Source organism: Trachinotus anak, unplaced genomic scaffold, assembly GCF_046630095.1.
Source record: "Trachinotus anak isolate AG129_WGS33_773 ecotype Australia unplaced genomic scaffold, CSIRO_AGI_Tana_v1 ptg000010l, whole genome shotgun sequence".
In the NCBI taxonomy this organism is placed as follows: Eukaryota; Metazoa; Chordata; class Actinopteri; order Carangiformes; family Carangidae; genus Trachinotus; species Trachinotus anak.
Window position 1 is genome coordinate 530,259 of NW_027273861.1, and position 17,467 is coordinate 547,725.

Here is a 17,467-nt window from a genome sequence, read left to right on the forward strand (position 1 = left end):
CACTCACTTTTTAATCCATAAAACTACTTTACTGATGTTTGATTTTGCAGACAATCATCATTCAAGATACAAATGTTGTGAATGATCAGCTGAATATTAGCACATTACATTTCAACCACTGATGGACGTAATGTCACTAATGTGATCTTTACTAACAGAGATAATAAATCAGCTACCACTTAAATATTCATCTTTTCTTCTTAATCCTGGATTAATTAAAACAATGTACTGCAGCTGTTGCATTTTACTGTCATGTGAACAGTGTGAACACTCAGGTACTGAGGTAGCTCAGTCTCATCTCGTCTCAGTCTGTCACACTGGAACAATTTGCAACAGTGAAGACATTTGCTTCTAAACCTGGAGCCTTGTATTTTTCTTCCTTCATGGAGAAACAAATATTTCCCTCAGTAAGGAGAGCGGTGTTCGATTCCCATGAGACAGTAGCAGTTTATGTTGTTTCTATTGTCCATGACCATTCAGTAAAGTTGTAACCATGACAACAAAGATCATCTAATGTTGAGGAAGTACTTATTTTAACCCAATTCACCATCTTTTCCTGAACCTAACCAAGACATGACCGTTATTAAAGTAACCATGGTGATGAAGGTAGGTACGTCGTTCTTGATAGAGTCTGCATGTTTATTATTGTAACCATGACATCCGAGGTCCTGTACCCCTGCTGCTTCAGGAGACACTACTATCAGAGGGTTGATGGTTGTTCATGTTGGAGGACTGGGTGGTGACGTCACCTCTGCTGGATTCAGGACACACAGGGGCACAGACACTGGCTCTGCTTGTGACATCCCCATTAGTTCATGTTAGAAAACTTTAGAAAGATATTGTGTGCAGATGGCATTACAGTGTTAATTCTCTGACTCTGTGAGTCATCTACATACAGTGTGCTATTCAACGGTTCCATTTATTTAAGGGGCTCAGACAGGTCTCTAGCATTAGCTTGGCATAAATCTGCTGGATAGGATTTATTATTGATGCCACTACTTCTGGTAACTCCAGCTGTCAAAGTGACTCTGCATTAAACTAGCAGTTATTGTGGTTGAATCTGTGACTGCTGAGTCACAGAAAGTTACATAACAGAAACAATTATATTAAGCACACGACACAGAACAAAAAAGAACAAGACGTTTTAAGTTAAATATCTAGACTAATAAAAATAAATGTACATCTTCATGATTGTTTTTGGTTGTGATTTAACCAAGTTGAAACAATCATACCAGCAAGAAAGAAAACAACACAAAAACCCCACAGCTGCACTGGTCATGTGATGCTACTCAGCTGATTATTCAGTGATATACACACAAACGGTGAGAGAAGACGAGACGCAGTCTTAGAAGTAAGTGGGAGAGCCTCAGTATATGACAGCTGCAGTAGCAGGCTACAACAGTAGCCACATATGAAAAGACACAAAATGAACAATGTCAGTGGATTACTATGCACAAATTATTTTAACATCATTTGTTTAGGAATGATTCTGCCCCAAGCTTTTTGACTCATATACTGTAAGCAGCTGATTACTGTAAACATGATCACTGTAAGAGGTTTCTACTGTAAAATAGAAAATATTCATGTTTTACAATGAACCATGCCTAAGACAATGACAGCAATCATATCACACCCATACAGGGTTAGTATACAGCTAATACAGGTATCACATTGTTTTTTACTATTAGTGTCAGATCGGTATCAGCTGATACACAAGTTCAGGTATTGGATTCAGTATCTGTAAGGAGAAAATGATATCGGAACATCTCTATTAAAATGAGCCGTCAGCACTTCTGTAACTTTGTGCAAAGCAGTCACTGCCCACAGCCCCACCCCAAGCCCCGCCCACCTGGTCCCACCATCCAATCTTGAAGGATTTGGTTTCTCTGATTGTTTACTTGAAATCTGATATTTTTTTATTCAGTCACTCAGAAACCAGTCAGCCAATCAGAAGAGAGGCTCAGATCCTCTCTTCTGATTGGCTGACTGACCTGTTGTTACTAGAGCTCCAGAGAGAAGCCTGAGAGAGGAGATGTAAAACTACACTGAGATGGTTTTGGTTTTTAAAACCACAAATATATCTTCTGATGGAGATCAACACTTCAGATAAAACACAAAAGAAGTGTAATATATGGACCTTTAAGCCTCACGTTAAGCCTATGGGGGAATCCTGCTCAGCTAGATTAGCAAAAACACAAAATCAAACATTAGCCAGTAATCAGATTTTCAGAATTGCTTTTGCATATAGACATTGTGGTTTTAAGGAGAAGTTAATATTAGAGATATTTCTTGTGCTGTTGCAAGGTTTGCACACTCCAGATTCAATACAAAAATCTGCTGACACTTGTGTGTGCTGGGAACTGCTTGCCTGCTAACAAGGTAAGACAGTGTGGGGTTTTGCAGAGTATTAGAGTATATGCTAAATGACTCTAGGTAAGAGTTTGAAGTTTGAATCTTTCTGTTAAAGAGGATTATAATCCACAGAGCTACATTTTTGTTTTGAAACAAAAACGATCTCCGTCGAGACAACTGTTTTAGCTGTTGTATGACCATACACATTCACTGAGCATGTGCGAGCCAGTGTAAACAGGAAGCAGATTGTCTACTCTGCAGTTAGAGTTAGTTTCAGTAAATCCTCTGAAGGAGGAACAGAAAAGACAGTTGTAGAGTTAAAATACAGAGTTTAACTGAACAACAGCTGTTGCAAAGACAACAAGGTCAGTATCACTTGAATTCATTATCCATGTTATTTCACCACTGGTAGCCCAGGCTGATAAGAGCCAATCAGGAGCCACCGTGGGTGTCTACGTCATCGTTTCCAAAGGTCTCTGTTTGTGTTCGTCCAGACTACAACACAACGCTGGAGTTTTAGACTAAAACATGGTCCAGCAGCTCTTCTGAACATCTCTGTGTTAGGTGCTTGAAAACTCTGGTGTAGTGAGGACGACAGGAGGAAACGTAACAAAATATAACAGATAAGTTTTAAAACTAAAAAAAAAGGAGTGTGGATGTAGCCTAAGTCATATTCTACAGGGTCATCCAGGGCTGCAGGACTCCAGTCAGGTCTTGGTCTCGTGTTGTGGGTGTTTTGACTGGCACTTGTCTCATTTTCAAACAGCGGTCTGGACTGTTGCAGTCTTCTCGTCTCGACCGTGTCCAGTTTTTCAGCTGGCTCCTCACACAGTGGACTGGAAAAGCTGCTCAGCTGTTAGTCACTTCTTTTTTATCACCTCCGCTGTATTGACTGACATACGACTGCTAACCAACACGATGAGTGACAGGATGAAGAATGGGTCTCAGTCGTGATCCAGACTCTAACAGCAGTGGACTCAGTCTTGACTCCAAACTACTCAGACAACTACTGATCCTGACTGTAGCTCAGATGAAATCACTGCTGATAGCAGGTCATGGAACAAAACTGAAGTCAGAATGGATTTCACTCTTTGTCTCATTACCTTTGGATGAAAAGTGTTAGATGGTGATATGGCACCAAGTTTTATTGCAGAACTGTGTAAAAAAGGAAAACAACAAGAAGACTGTGGACTATAAATGTCTATAAGCTACGACAGTAGCGGAATAAAATGAGGTAAATGGGCTTTTTCTGCCCTGTCTGTTCCCATATGTGGAATCAATTCACCACTTCTGTCTAGGAGATGAAAGGTTGGTAATGACTGCTGAGATTTACAGTGGTGGAGCCTCAGGGGTTAACACAGCCAGGGAGTCAGCTCCTCCTGAGAAACCAGTCTGAGGATCTAAGTCCTCCAGGCATTCATGTACTGTATTTCCAAGGAAGTTTGTTTGTTCATGTAGAGGTTTCGTGTTATTTGACCTTTGTTTGACCTGATTCAGAACAGTGCTTTGGTTGGAAACCATAGCTCTGCATGGGATTATTCACACAGAGAAGGTAGTGAGGGATAAAAGTTGTGATGCATACTTTGGATTTGACTGTTGTTTTGCAGAAAATGTGTTAAATTTGCACATTTATGTCCGAGGGACCATGGGATTCACTGAATTTATTTGTGTTAATTGCTGACATTTCAAATTTCCTGGAGGAACTGACTGTTGAAGCAGTTGTCTGATGTGGTGTCTGACGGTGTCCAGTCTGTCCAGAATCATTACTGTGTCCTCAGCTGGTAGTCTAAAACAAAACACAAAGGACAGTGATGAGCAAAGGTCAAAAGGTTGGAAACTGCTCCACAGACAGCAGTCTATGTGTATAAAGACAAAACTACATACAGAATATGATAAAGATAAGACTATGTAATTTGTGCCCTTTAGGTGAATTCATGTCTTCCAGGTTTAATCAATAATTTCTTACAAAACTTACAGAAAGCACAAAAGCTGTGGCAAATTATTTCGATAATTCACATGACTTCATTTGTTCATTACCTCCACCATTGAGACTATGTTTTCACTTGTGTCTGTTTGTTTTGTTTGCAGGATTACACAAAAATTACTGCACAGATTTGCAGTGCACTTCGTGGAGGGATGGGGCCTGGGTCAGGAATGAACCCACTGTTTTCTTTTTTCTCTGAGGTCTGGTGTCTGTTGTTTGATGTTGGCATTGGTGGAGGTCTGCTCTCTCTAAGTGTCCTCAATCTGACATTTTACTGAAAAGATTAACTGAACTTGGTGTTAATCAAACCTCGTGCTCTGCATTAAACTTTTTGTTAAAGCTCCACACAGTCTAAAGGTAGATGTCCATGTGTTTGTGATTATAAAGCAGGTCTAGGTTCTATATTAATACTGTGAAAGTATCAAAGCCTCAGTCCACAGAGAAATGCACACAGCCTGTATTCAGAAACTGAGCCTTAAAACCAGCCATCAGGACTTCTGGAACTTTGTGATGTCACAACAAAGCAGTCACTGTTCTCGGCCACGCCCCAAACCCCGCCCACCTGGACACACCATCCAACTATTTACACCATTTACCTGAAATCTGCTTTATTTTTATTGGATCACTCAGAAAACAGTCAGCCAATCAGAAGAGAGGCTCAGATCCTCTCTTCTGATTGGCTCACTGACCTGTCGTTACTAGAGCTCCAGAGAGAAGCCTGAGAGAGGAGATGTAAAACTACACTGAGATGGTTTTTGGTTCTTCGACCTTTAAACGGGACACAAATGGTCTATTTTAATTGTTGCATTTTACAACAGACCCTTGTTAGTACAGGGGTTCTGTAGGAATGTGTCTCCCTGTATATGAATGAATTTAGGATCCATAACCTCAACTACAGCCTTTTACAATACACTGGCAACATGTCTTTGGTGAGTCTTAACAAAAGGTTTATGTGCCTGGTGAAGCAGACTCAGTGGCCACTTGTACAACTGCTTGTTAATTCAAATATCAGCTAATCAGATGGCAGCAGCTTAAAACACAAAAGCATGCAGACATGGTCGAGAGGTTCAGACACTGTTCAGACCAAACATCAGAAAGAGCACGAAATGTGATTTGAGTGACTTTGACCATGGAATGACTGTTGGTGCCAAACAGGTGGTTTGAGTATCTCAGAAACTGCTGACTTCCTGGTATTTTCATAAATAGCCGTCTCTCGAGGACACATACTCAACAGGCAGAGTCTGGTCAGGATCTGGACCCACATACAGTTTCTCTGCTACCTGAGCCAGACTGATTTTGAGTGACAGATGGCTATCACGTCATCTCATCTCACCTGTCATCATTCACTCACCCACAGTTAGCGAGGTGTTTGATGTAAGAACTCCAATAAAAAAATGTCATGTTCAAAATTTGCCAATACAAAAAGAAGACAGGTTGAAAACTGTGCTTTTAAAGATGAGAGGACTGAGACATGAACATTGATTTTGCCTGAGGGAAGCTAAAGACCAGCGTGCTTGTTTTGCAATGAATCAGTGGTGACAAGTGGTAATGGAAAATATGACTACAACACCAAACATGAGCATTGTGAACAAAACTATCCTCAGATCACAGAGATGGGAACCAGACCTGTTGAACTGAACCTCAAGGTCGATAAATCGAACCTTCAGCAGAATAACTGTAAAATCACTGACTCTGCAAAACAAGCTTCACTGAGAGCAGCAGGGTTCTTAGGCACACACAGTGAGTCATTGCACTCAAATAATCAAAGAGTGTTTGAGTAACATGATGCAGGTCTTGATGAAATGAAAGTTAAATCAAAGCAAGACAAACAAGGATTCTTGCTGAAGATTTGCTCCAGAAACTTTGTAGCTGTAGATGAATCAACAGACAACACAGACAATGCATTATTGATTGTGTCTGTTAGATTTTATGATGAAGAACAGGGGCTAACATCAGCCACACAAAAAGGGGAGGATCTGTATGAAGCCATCATGCAAATGCTGTCTGACAGAGGAATAGATCTGTAGTGTGTTGTCTCCTTTGCTACTGATGGAGCCCCATCCATAACAGGGAGAGGCAGAGGATAATCCCCCAGCCAGTCCTATGCACTAGTTTGAGTACTGGAGTGGTTTTGGGGCATTTGAAGTGAGCTTCAAAACTTCCTGTCAGAGCAAAAAGAAGAAAGAAAAAGAAAAAAAAGAAAAAAGAAAGCCAACAGTATTTGTGTATTTTTAAAAATGGGGGCTGTTGCATTTCTGGCCACACACCTCAGAGATCTTAATGTCAAGCTGCAGAGCAAGAACAACATAGTGAGTGTGCAGCAGTTCTTCCATTTCAGAGGAAGTCAGAGGTATTTCAACCTGACACACAGGAGGACATGCTGCTCTTTCCAAAAGCTTTGGAACAAACCAGAGGAAAAAAATCTGATTTCCAAACCTGCTTGAGCGCTTTCATTTGGGGAAAACAAGCTCCACTAAACCAATTTCTTGTCAGACATGTCACAGAATTTGAAAGGAAGCTCAGATAATCTGACCCTGGGACAGTAAAGCTTCTCTGTAGCTCACTGTGAGCCTCTTATTCTCAGGACTAAATAGGTCCCTGTTACCGATGCTCCTTGTCTGCAGAAGATGGCCCTTTACATGCTCACTGTGGTTGTTTCAACATTTCTGCTGCAAATCAGCATTTTCAACTCACTGAACACAGTGACGAACTCTTACACAGGATCTCTGCCTGATCTCACACCTTTCATACCCAAGTTTAAGGACTTGGTTGTACTAAGCCATCACTTCTCCCATGAATACAGGAACACTGTTTATTTACAAACTTTTAAATCGATACTTAATGCACCCTTCCTGGACCTGTGATGCAGGGGGGATTTGGTAAGACTTCGACTTTGAACAGAAAACATGTGAAAACAGTGAGCGGCTGTTCTGTGGGCAAAAACATCTGATTAATGAAAGGCCAGACTGGTTCGAGCTGACAGGAACAGTAACTCAAACAACCACATGTTAGTGTGTATAACAGTGTTACACAGTTCAGTCTAATGTTAATGGTGTAATGGTGTTCCAAGAATATTTTCCTGGTACACCATTAGGCCCTGTAGAACCCGATAATGTAATAAATCCCTGATAATGTAATAACCCCAATAATGTAATAAAAAATTTCACTTGAGTGGATTGAAAATGTAATAAAACCTGATAATGTAATAACTTCCCAATAATGTAATACACTCTTAACCAATAATGTAATAAAGTATTACATTAACGGGAGGTTATTACATTATCAGGTTAGCCTTCATTTCAAGGGACCTGATAATGTAATAATACTCCAATAATGTAATAATTTAACAGGAGATCACCCATCACTTGGTTTCAAGTGGTGTGTTCAAGGTTATATTTCTGTGTAAGCAACACAAGCTCCAGAGCGCCACGAACAGGTCAAAGTTGGACATGCATGAATGGTTAACTTTGACCCATTCATCCCTTTTTCACAAACGATGTATCACTGGAGCCCTCGGGCCAAGCCGAGGTAAACACATCCTGAATGTCTTTTTCCGCCATATTGGATTTCCGCCATCTTTGATTTGATCAAAAACCTTTTAAACCTCTCTTGTCACAAATTTTGTCTAATCTTCTTGAAACGTCGCCCAGGTGATATTCAGACCATGACACACAAATGCATTCAGCATCTTCTTCAAATTCAAAGGCGCTTTGAAAATGTAATAAAACCTGATAATGTAATAACTTCCCAATAATGTAATAAAGTGCATTTCCCAATAATGTAATACACTCTTAACCAATAATGTAATAAAGTATTACATTAACGGGAGGTTATTACATTAATACCAGTTAAGTATTTTTTAATGTAGTGTGTTTCCTGTATAGTACTATACTATATTATATTATACGCATATATAATATGTGAACTGCGGAGTACCCCAGGGCTCTGAACTTGGCCCTTTGCTTTTCTCTCTTGATATTTCACCTCTTGGACAAATTATAAACAGTCGTGGAATTAATGTCCACTGTTATGCTGATGATACTCTCCTGTATGTTCCTGTAAAAACTGATGACTCTTCTGAAATGATCTCATTAGAGCTCTGCTTGTCTGCTGTGAAAAGCTGGATGTCAAAAAAGGTCCTGCTCCTAAATTTAGATAAAACTGAGTTGCTGGTCACTGGCCCGGCCCCATGTAGACACCAGTCTGATCGTGTAACAGTAACTCTTCTCATAGTCTGACAGCCAAGAAACTTGGTATTACTTTTGATCTTACCTTCTCTTTTGATAAGCACTTTAAAGACATCACAAGACCACATTTTTTTCACCTACATAACATAGATAAAGATGAAGGTATAATTGTTTTTAATTGTCACCAAATAATGTTGTTCAAAGCCTCTGTAAACGTTCCCTTTCTCTGGAGGACACATCAGGATAAGGACATCCTAATGTGCCTGCCCAGACTGTCACACAACATCGTCCCACACAACCTGCCTGTAAGCTGTGCAGCTGTATTGCCTCAGGACCAACGTTTAAGTTCAGCTTGAGGTGTGATTCGTAGGTAGTGGTGATAAAATATGGAAAACTTGTGTCGAGTAACAGAAAATTACTCTCGGTTTTAATAGCGTCTCAAATTATCTGCATATAAAAACTTCTTCTTCTCCTACTTCTGTACTTTGTAGTTCAAACTGGTAAAGTCAAGTACATGATTCAGGGGCAATGATTTCTGCTGAACAATCAGCACAATTTGTCAACTAAGCTTTTATTCTAATTGTACAGAAATAACTCAGAATAATAATCCATTATTATGTAGGTCTGCCTCACCCCTGACCCCTCTCTCTCTCCCTCTCTCACTCCTGTGGCACTGTGGATTGATGTGATGTGATGAAGCTGATCCTTTCACATCAGTTTCTGTTGAGGGAAAGTATCGATACTCCTGCCAGTATTAGATCGTCCACTTGTCTGTTTTGTCCTGATATGGTGGTGCGACGTGCTGCGGTGAGCGTATTGTGTCACTTCCGGGTGTTGGTGGTGTTGTGTTTGTTGCTGCTCTCCCTGAACTCAGCTGATCCTCGTTGTATCTTTGTATATAACCGCTAATTATCTGTTGTACTGTCGAACTCCTGTTCGATCACTCTCAGCTCTCTCCTTCTCTTCGTGAGATTCTCATTGAAACACAGCTGTTTACACGCTAGCTCTGTTAGCTACTTTAGCTTAGCAGTTAGCATGGCTTCTGTCTCTCCCTCTCCTGCTCTCTCTTGCTCAGCCTGCTTCATGTTTAGTTCCTCCTCTGCCTCCTTCAGCGATAATGGTTCATGTAATAAATGTAGTTTGTTCTCAGTTATGGAGGCGAGGCTCAGAGATCTGGATCCCGGCTCAGCACCATGAAACCACATCTTTAGCTTCTCCAGTTAGCCAGCCCCCAGTAGCTGGTGCGGACCGACCCAGTGTAGCGTCTCCTGTAGCTCCTTCTCTCCCCCCAGCAGCTCCCGAGCAGCCGGGAGGTCAGGGCGGCTGGTGACTGTTCGGAACAAGAAGAGGCTTAGTCCTAAACAAAAGCCCACGGCTCACCACCGACCTGTTCACGTTTCTAACAGGTTCTCCCCCCTCAGCGACACCCCCGCTGGGAAACAAACTCTGGTCATTGGTGACTCTATTCTGAGAAACGTGAAGTTAGCGACACCAGCGGCCACAGTCACATGTTTCCTGGGGCCAGAGCAGCGACACTGAGTCAAACCTGAAGCTGCTGGCGAAGGATAAACGGAAATACAGTACGATTGTAATACACGTCGGCACTAATGACTAATGTCCGTAGTTTTCTCTGGGCCCCTCCCCAACCTGACCAGCGGGGACATGTCCAGCCGCTTGTCATCGTTCAGCCGCTGGTTATCGAGGTGGTGTTCCGCTAACGATGTGGGCTTTGTTGATAACTGGCAGACTTTCTGGGGAAGACCTGGTCTGATTAGAAACAAACATCCCACGCTGGATGGAGCTGCGCTCTTATCTAGAAACTTCACTGAGTTTATTAGAAGCCAAAGCTCTGACAAACCAGAGCTGAGACCAGGAGGCAGAGTCGCAGTCCTACACTCTTCTCTGCGCCTCTTAGAGCAGTCGCTGCCATTCACCCCCTACAAACTGTGTCTGTCCCCCGACCACCTACATTTAAATATAATAAATCAAAAGTGAACAGAGGAGGAGTTAGACATGAAAACCTAATAAACATTAACACAACTGTTAGTCCAGAACCAAATAACAGGAAAATTAAATGTGGATTCTTGAATATCAGATCACTCTCATCTAAATCTCTACTAGTCAATGATCTGATAACTGATCATCACATTGATCTGCTCTGTCTGACTGAAACCTGGCTGCAGCAGGATGAATATGTTAGTCTGAATGAATCAACACCCCCCCACTCATGTTAACGTTCATATCCCTCGAGGCACAGGCCGAGGAGGAGGGGTGGCAGCCATTTATCACTCCAATTTACTAATAAATCCTAAGCCTAAGGTTAATCATAATTCATTTGAAAGCCTTATTCTTAGTCTGTCTCACCCAAACCGGAAGACACAAAAACCAGTCCTACTAGTTACTGTATATCGTCCTCCTGCCCCTGACTCTGAGTTCTTATCTGAGTTCTCAGACTTTTTATCTGAGTTAGCTCTCAGCACAGATAAAGTTATCATGGTGGGTGATTTTAACATTCATGTAGATGTTGAAAGTGACAGCCTGAGTATTTAATTTAATTCATTATTAGACTCAATTGGCTTCTCTCAGCATGTTAATGAACCCACTCACTCTTTTAACCAGACCCTTGATCTGGTTCTGACTTATGGGATTGACATCGAATATCTAACAGTTTCTCCCAGAAACCCTCTTTTATCTGACCATTCTCTGTTAACATTTGAGTTTTCAGTCATGGACTACACAGCATCTGGGGAAAAAATCTATTACAGCAGGTGTCTCTCTGACAATACCATTATCAAATTTAAAGAAAGAATCCCATCAGTACTTAGCCCACTGCCATGTATCAATGCAGTAGGGAACAGCTCTCTTAACTTCACATCCACACAGGTTGATGATCTTGTTGACAGTACTGTAGCCTCACTGTGTGCAACTCTAGACACTGTGGCCCCTCTGAGGAAGAAGGTAGTGAGTCAGAGAAGGCTAGCTCCATGGTACAACTCAGAAACACGAGCTTTAAAGCAAAATTCAAGGAAGCTAGAAAGAAGGTGGCGTTCTACTAACCTGGATGAATCTTTAAAGGCTTGGAAAGACAGCCTGTTGGCATATAAAAAAAAGCCTCCGTAAAGCCAGAACATCCTATTATTCATCATTGATAGAAGAAAACAAGAACAATCCCAGGTTTCTGTTCAGCACTGTAGCCAGCCTGACAGACAGCCACAGCTCTGTTGACCCATCTATACCTTTAGCCCTCAGCTGTAATGACTTCATGAGCTTCTTTACAGATAAAATTGTCTCTGTTAGAGAAAAAATTCACCATCTCCTCCCCACAGCTGGCTCAGATGTACTGTCCAGTTCAGCAGCCTCAGAGTCCACTGTAACTGGCTTATATTTTGACTGTTTCTCTCCTGTAGATCTCTCTGAGCTCACTTCAACAGTTTCTTCATCTAAACCATCGACTTGTCTTCTAGACCCTGTTCCAACAAGGTTGTTCAAAGAAGTTTTTCCTTTAATCGACAACTCTATATTAAGTCTGATTAACTTATCTTTATCAACTGGTTATGTACTGCAGGCTTTTAAAGTTGCAGTAATTAAACCTCTACTTAAAAAGCCTACTCTTGATCCGGATGTTTTAGCCAATTATAGACCTATATCCAACCTCCCCTTTATCTCCAAAATCCTTGAGAAAGTTGTTGCAAACCAGTTATGTGATTATTTGCACAGGAATGGTTTGTTTGAAGATTTTCAGTCAGGTTTTAGAGTCCATCATAGCACAGAAACAGCTCTGGTTAAGGTTACCAATGATCTCCTCATAGCTTCAGACAATGGACTTGTCTCTGTACTTGTCCTACTAGATCTTAGTGCCGCATTTGACACCATCGATCATAAGATTTTATTACAGAGACTAGAACATATGGTCGGCATCAAAGGAACCACACTAAGCTGGTTTAAGTCATATCTGTCAGATAGACTCCAGTTTGTTCATGTTAATAATGACTCCTCTATCATCACAGAAGTCAGTCATGGAGTTCCACAAGGTTCTGTGCTAGGACCAATGCTCTTCAGTCTATATATGCTCCCTCTGGGAAACATTATTAGGAGGCACCAGATGAATTTCCATTGTTACGCAGATGACACCCAGCTGTACTTATCCATGAAGCCAGGTGAGACTAACCAGGTAGCCAAGCTTCAGGTGTGTCTTAAGGACATAAAAATCTGGATGAGCAGTAATTTCTTACTCTTAAATTCAGACAAAACTGAAGTTATTGTAATTGGCCCAAAACACCTCAGAGATACACTATGTGATAATATACTGACTCTGGATGACATCACCTTGGCCTCCAGTGCTACAGTCAGAAACCTTGGTGTCATTTTTGACCAGGACTTGTCCTTTACTTCACATATAAAGCAAGTCTCTAGGACAGCCTTCTTCCACCTGCGCAATATTGCTAAAATCAGACCCATTCTGTGTCTAAAGGAAGCTGAAAAACTAGTTCATGCATTTGTTACCTCAAGACTGGACTACTGTAACTCTTTATTGTCAGGATGTCCCAAAAATGTAGTAAAAAGCCTCCAATTGATCCAGAATGCGGCAGCACGAGTAGTGACAGGAACTAGGAAACGAGATCACATCTCTCCTGTGTTAGCTTCTCTGCATTGGCTCCCTGTAAACTCCAGGATAGAATTTAAAATCCTCCTCCTCACCTACAAAGCCATTAATGGTCAGGCACCATCGTACCTTGGAGAGCTTATAGTTCCCTATTTTCCCAATAGGACACTTCGCTCTCTAAATGCAGGTCAACTTGTGGTTCCCAGAGTTTGTAAGAGGAGAATGGGGGGCAGAGCCTTCAGCTATCAGGCTCCTCTCCTGTGGAACCAGCTCCCAGTGTGGGTTCGGGAGGCAGACACCCTCTCTACCTTTAAGATCAGGCTTAAAACTGTCCTGTTTAGTAAAGCTTATAGTTAGGGCTGGCTCGGGTATGTCCTGACCCATCCCTTAGTTATGCTGCTATAGAGCTAAACTGCTGGGGGATTCCCATGATTCACTGGGCGCTCTCTCTCTATTTCTGTCTCTCTCCCCCTCTCTCTCTCGATAACTTCATGCCATTAACTTTGTTTTTTTTCTCTCCCGTAGTTTGTGCTTCTCCTCTCTCTCCCTCTCTCTCTCCTCATTCTGCAGGTCTCTCTGCCTCGGGAGCAGCAGGACCCAGATCCACCACTACTCATCTTTACTATTAACCACTGTTACCTGTCATTATTATTGATAACACCATTACCTACACAGCTGTTCCTGGTCTCTCTCTCTCTCTCTTCTCTCCCCTCTCCCCCCCCCCCCCCTCTTTCTATCTTCTCCTAAACCCAACCGGTCGAGGCAGACCCCCCCACCCCGAGCCCGGTTCTGTTGGAGGTTTCTTCCTGTTAAAAGGGAGTTTTTCCTCCCCCCCTGTCACCAAGCGCTGCTCTTTGTGGGAACTGTTGGGTTTTTCTCTGTAACAAAGTAAGGTCTTGACCTTACCCTGTAAAGTGCCTTGAGATAATGTATGTTATGATTTGGCGCTATACAAATAAAATTGAATTGAATTGAATTGAATATGTAATAGCAACTTCACACAATGACGTGAATGTAGTGGTAGATATTGTTTTGTTATTGTATTGTTACTGTAGCTCTCCACTGGTTCTCTTCATACCACAGCTGAACTTCTCACTGACAGCTGTTATTTTTCCTAATCCCCCTTTGCTCCTGCTCTCCTGGACACTTAGCAAGCTCATGATTATAAGGCTGTGGTCTGTCATATTCATATGAATATAATCTTTTGACCTCTTAAGTGTCAAAACTACAGTTGGGTCCCACATTTCATGTTATTAAACTTGACCCAGCCTGGCTCCTCTGGACATCACGTCCAAGTTGTCTTTTTTGAGACGAGTATATATCTCCCTAACAAAAACGACCACGAATGACATCATAGAGTTAATAAAACATGTCTATTAAACATGTCTATCTCCGCAAATTAGGGAAGTAGTCTCAGACTTTTGGACTTTACTGTATATATTATCAACATATATTGACAGGCTTTGGATGGATATTTATTTATGTAACATATGTCTACACAAACGTACATAATCATACAAATTTTATAGGCTAAACATATATGCCATATGTTTCATATATAATTTTTACATATGTGCTTTTATATCATAAGTACATATATTTCATATATCAAAACTCAATATATGTACATATATGTACATACAGTATATTTTATTTTTATTTGTGTGACTTCAGCTTTTCATTATGTTGCACTGGTCAGAACCAGAATATTCTGGGGTTTTTTAGGCTCCACAGTCAGAGAGGAGCACATATTCAATGTCTATGTAAATGCAGAGAACAACACACAGAACATCTGTTAACTATGATCCATCACAACCCACAAAATCCTGCAAATTCCTGCATGTTCCAGTTCAATTCCCTTAATTGTGTCCACATTTCGCTCACTAGCGTCTTCTCCTTGCGTCTTACTTCATCGCATTAAAGACACGAGGAAGTGATGCAGGGAAAAGATGTGCAGGCAGGGCTGCAGTGTGTCTCCCACTCTCCATTACACTCCAACATCGCCCACAACTGCACCATCATCTACCACTATCAACTAGAATCTACGGTGGCCCTGAGAGCTCAGTGCGCTGCAGTTTCTGATGAAGGTGAGGCAATGAAACTACAGAGCAGGGCCTGAATCTACTGATGATGTAATACAGCTCAGAGACAGCAGCTGAGTTAGCCTCATGCTATGCTCGTGCTGGAACTGGAAAATATAAATATTTGAAATGGACAATAAGAGCACAACAGGAAACACATGCACACACAGGCATGCACACGCACACAGACACGTGCATATAGATGTGTGTGTATGGTATGTACACCAACATGGAGCAAGGCTGGGTTCAGTGGCTTGCTCCCCTGAGCAACATCTGACTGCTTATCTGTGGAGGAATCTCTGAATTTAGAGTAAGGCCTGGCTTGACATCTGCACTTCCTTACACTCTCTCTCTCTCTCTCACACACACACACACACACACACACACACACACACAGGTGTACCTGACACAGTCTCAGTTAAAGAGGCTGGAGATCAGTATGGCGTGTTCGTGGAAACAGATCCAAAGCCACACTCAGCCGCCTAAAGAACACAAACTATGATTTCTGTAATGATAACAATAACACACGCAGCCACACTGACACACACATGGGTTTTGTTATGGAAACCCAGCTCTGTGTGCTTAAGGTTAGGCAGGGGAGTGGTGAAACTTGTTGCTCTGTGAGCCCAGCATATCTGGATTTCATTTGCCTTAAATCAGATCTGCTTTAAGAGCAATTAGAGCCAGAGCCCGTGGCAGCTCTGTTTCTGAGCGTTGCTAGTGACAACCAGGGGCACTCTGGAAACAATAGCACAGCTTTATAGTAAAATGTGCTGGCATATCTCTAATTCAGCTAACATGCAAAAGTGAGTTTACAGAAATTACCTGCCAAATTCTGTTAACTGTGGGCTGCTTCATGCCAGATGCCATATGCTGTTTCTCTCTCTCTCTCTCTCTCACACACACACACACCACTGTGTTTCTGCACTTATGAGGACCTTCCACTGACTATAACACATGCACCAACCTCTGCATTTACCATAATGAACTTAATGCTGATTCCTAATATGATCCTGACCTGTGAAAACAGAGGTGCTGAGCTTCTTTCTTTTCACCCTGTGTTTTTCTTTAGCTCACGTTAATATTAGTAAGTTACAAAGTTAAAACTGCTGTTTTAGGTTCTTTTTGTTACTTTTGTCCAGATGAGACATTCCTCCAGTTGAAGGGAGGCCCTGCCTGTAGACCGTAGGTGTGGGAATTGGTTAAAAAACCAACTCATCAGGATTCAAGGAGGAGAGCAAAACACAAGTTATACCTTTATATGTGTTATTCCAATATATACATGATCCAACTATACATGCAGGAATCTTTGTTTATTTGTATTTCAATTTTCTCGACAAAGTCATCCAATCGACTTCAAACTTTGCACGTGTTGCTGAGGATCTAAGAAAGTGCAGAGTTGACTGTGAAGTTTTTTGGATGAGCAATTCTTGAGAAAGCTTCAAACGTCGCTTTTCTACATTTTCCATGACGTGAAGAAAAGACACTACGAGAGCAGTGCAGCACCCGGACAATTTACAGCAGCACATACCAGGGTTTTCAAGGTTTTTCTTTTCTTCTACTGAAGTTAGCATTCTAACCAGCTAGCCTAAATTCAGTCGGCCCATCTCTTCACTTTCTGATACCAAATCACTGCAGTGTTGAGTCTGCCCTGAAGATGCAGCTTCTCAGAGGACGTACAATTATAACACAATGTCTGAAGCTGTTGATAAGACTGGCAGGTAAACAGCACGTCATGTCAATATTTAAAGTTTATCAACTGAATAGTTCTGAGGTGTAGATGTCAGTGGGATCATGTTTTTATTTCAATGAGTCAGATTTCATTTAATATCTTTTGCTACAGGTTGTCAACATTAATTATATGTTCACTAAGAAGAGTTTCTGCCCTCTCAGAGATAAAAGACCTGCAGTGAAATATCTATTTTTTATTTACTTAACCTAGGTTGACCTATACAGACTGGAAAATACTGTGTTACTGGGTAATGTCCATCTGATATGTGAAATTACATTAAACAGGTTACACAGAATTTTGTCAAACTGGGTAAAATCTTACTGAAAAAAAGTGCAAGTTAACGTCTGAATGTTATAAGGAGAAGTCGTGAGCGTATCATCTCTGTGGCTTGTTTCTTTACCGGGAGCCCAGAGAGGAAAATGGTGTGACATATACAAACTACTGCCTGACGCTGTGTGGTGGACCTGCTGTGTGCCACTCTGGTCTAGCAGCAGTCTGTAGTCTGTTAGTGTATTTCTAATTGTAGTG

The 17,467-nt window shown here is 41.5% G+C and overlaps 1 protein-coding gene across 1 annotated transcript in view; it reads right to left on the reverse strand.

The window, feature by feature from the left end:
* Nucleotides 1-3,494: 3,494 nt before the first annotated feature.
* Nucleotides 3,495-17,467, reverse strand: part of LOC139626436 (AP-1 complex subunit mu-1) — a 40,916-nt gene continuing 26,943 nt past the window's right edge. The window contains exon 12 of the mRNA XM_071486734.1: nt 3,495-4,138. Within this exon, the coding sequence (XP_071342835.1) occupies nt 4,116-4,138 (23 nt within the window). The 3' untranslated portion in view covers nt 3,495-4,115. The remainder of the gene's footprint in view (nt 4,139-17,467) is intronic.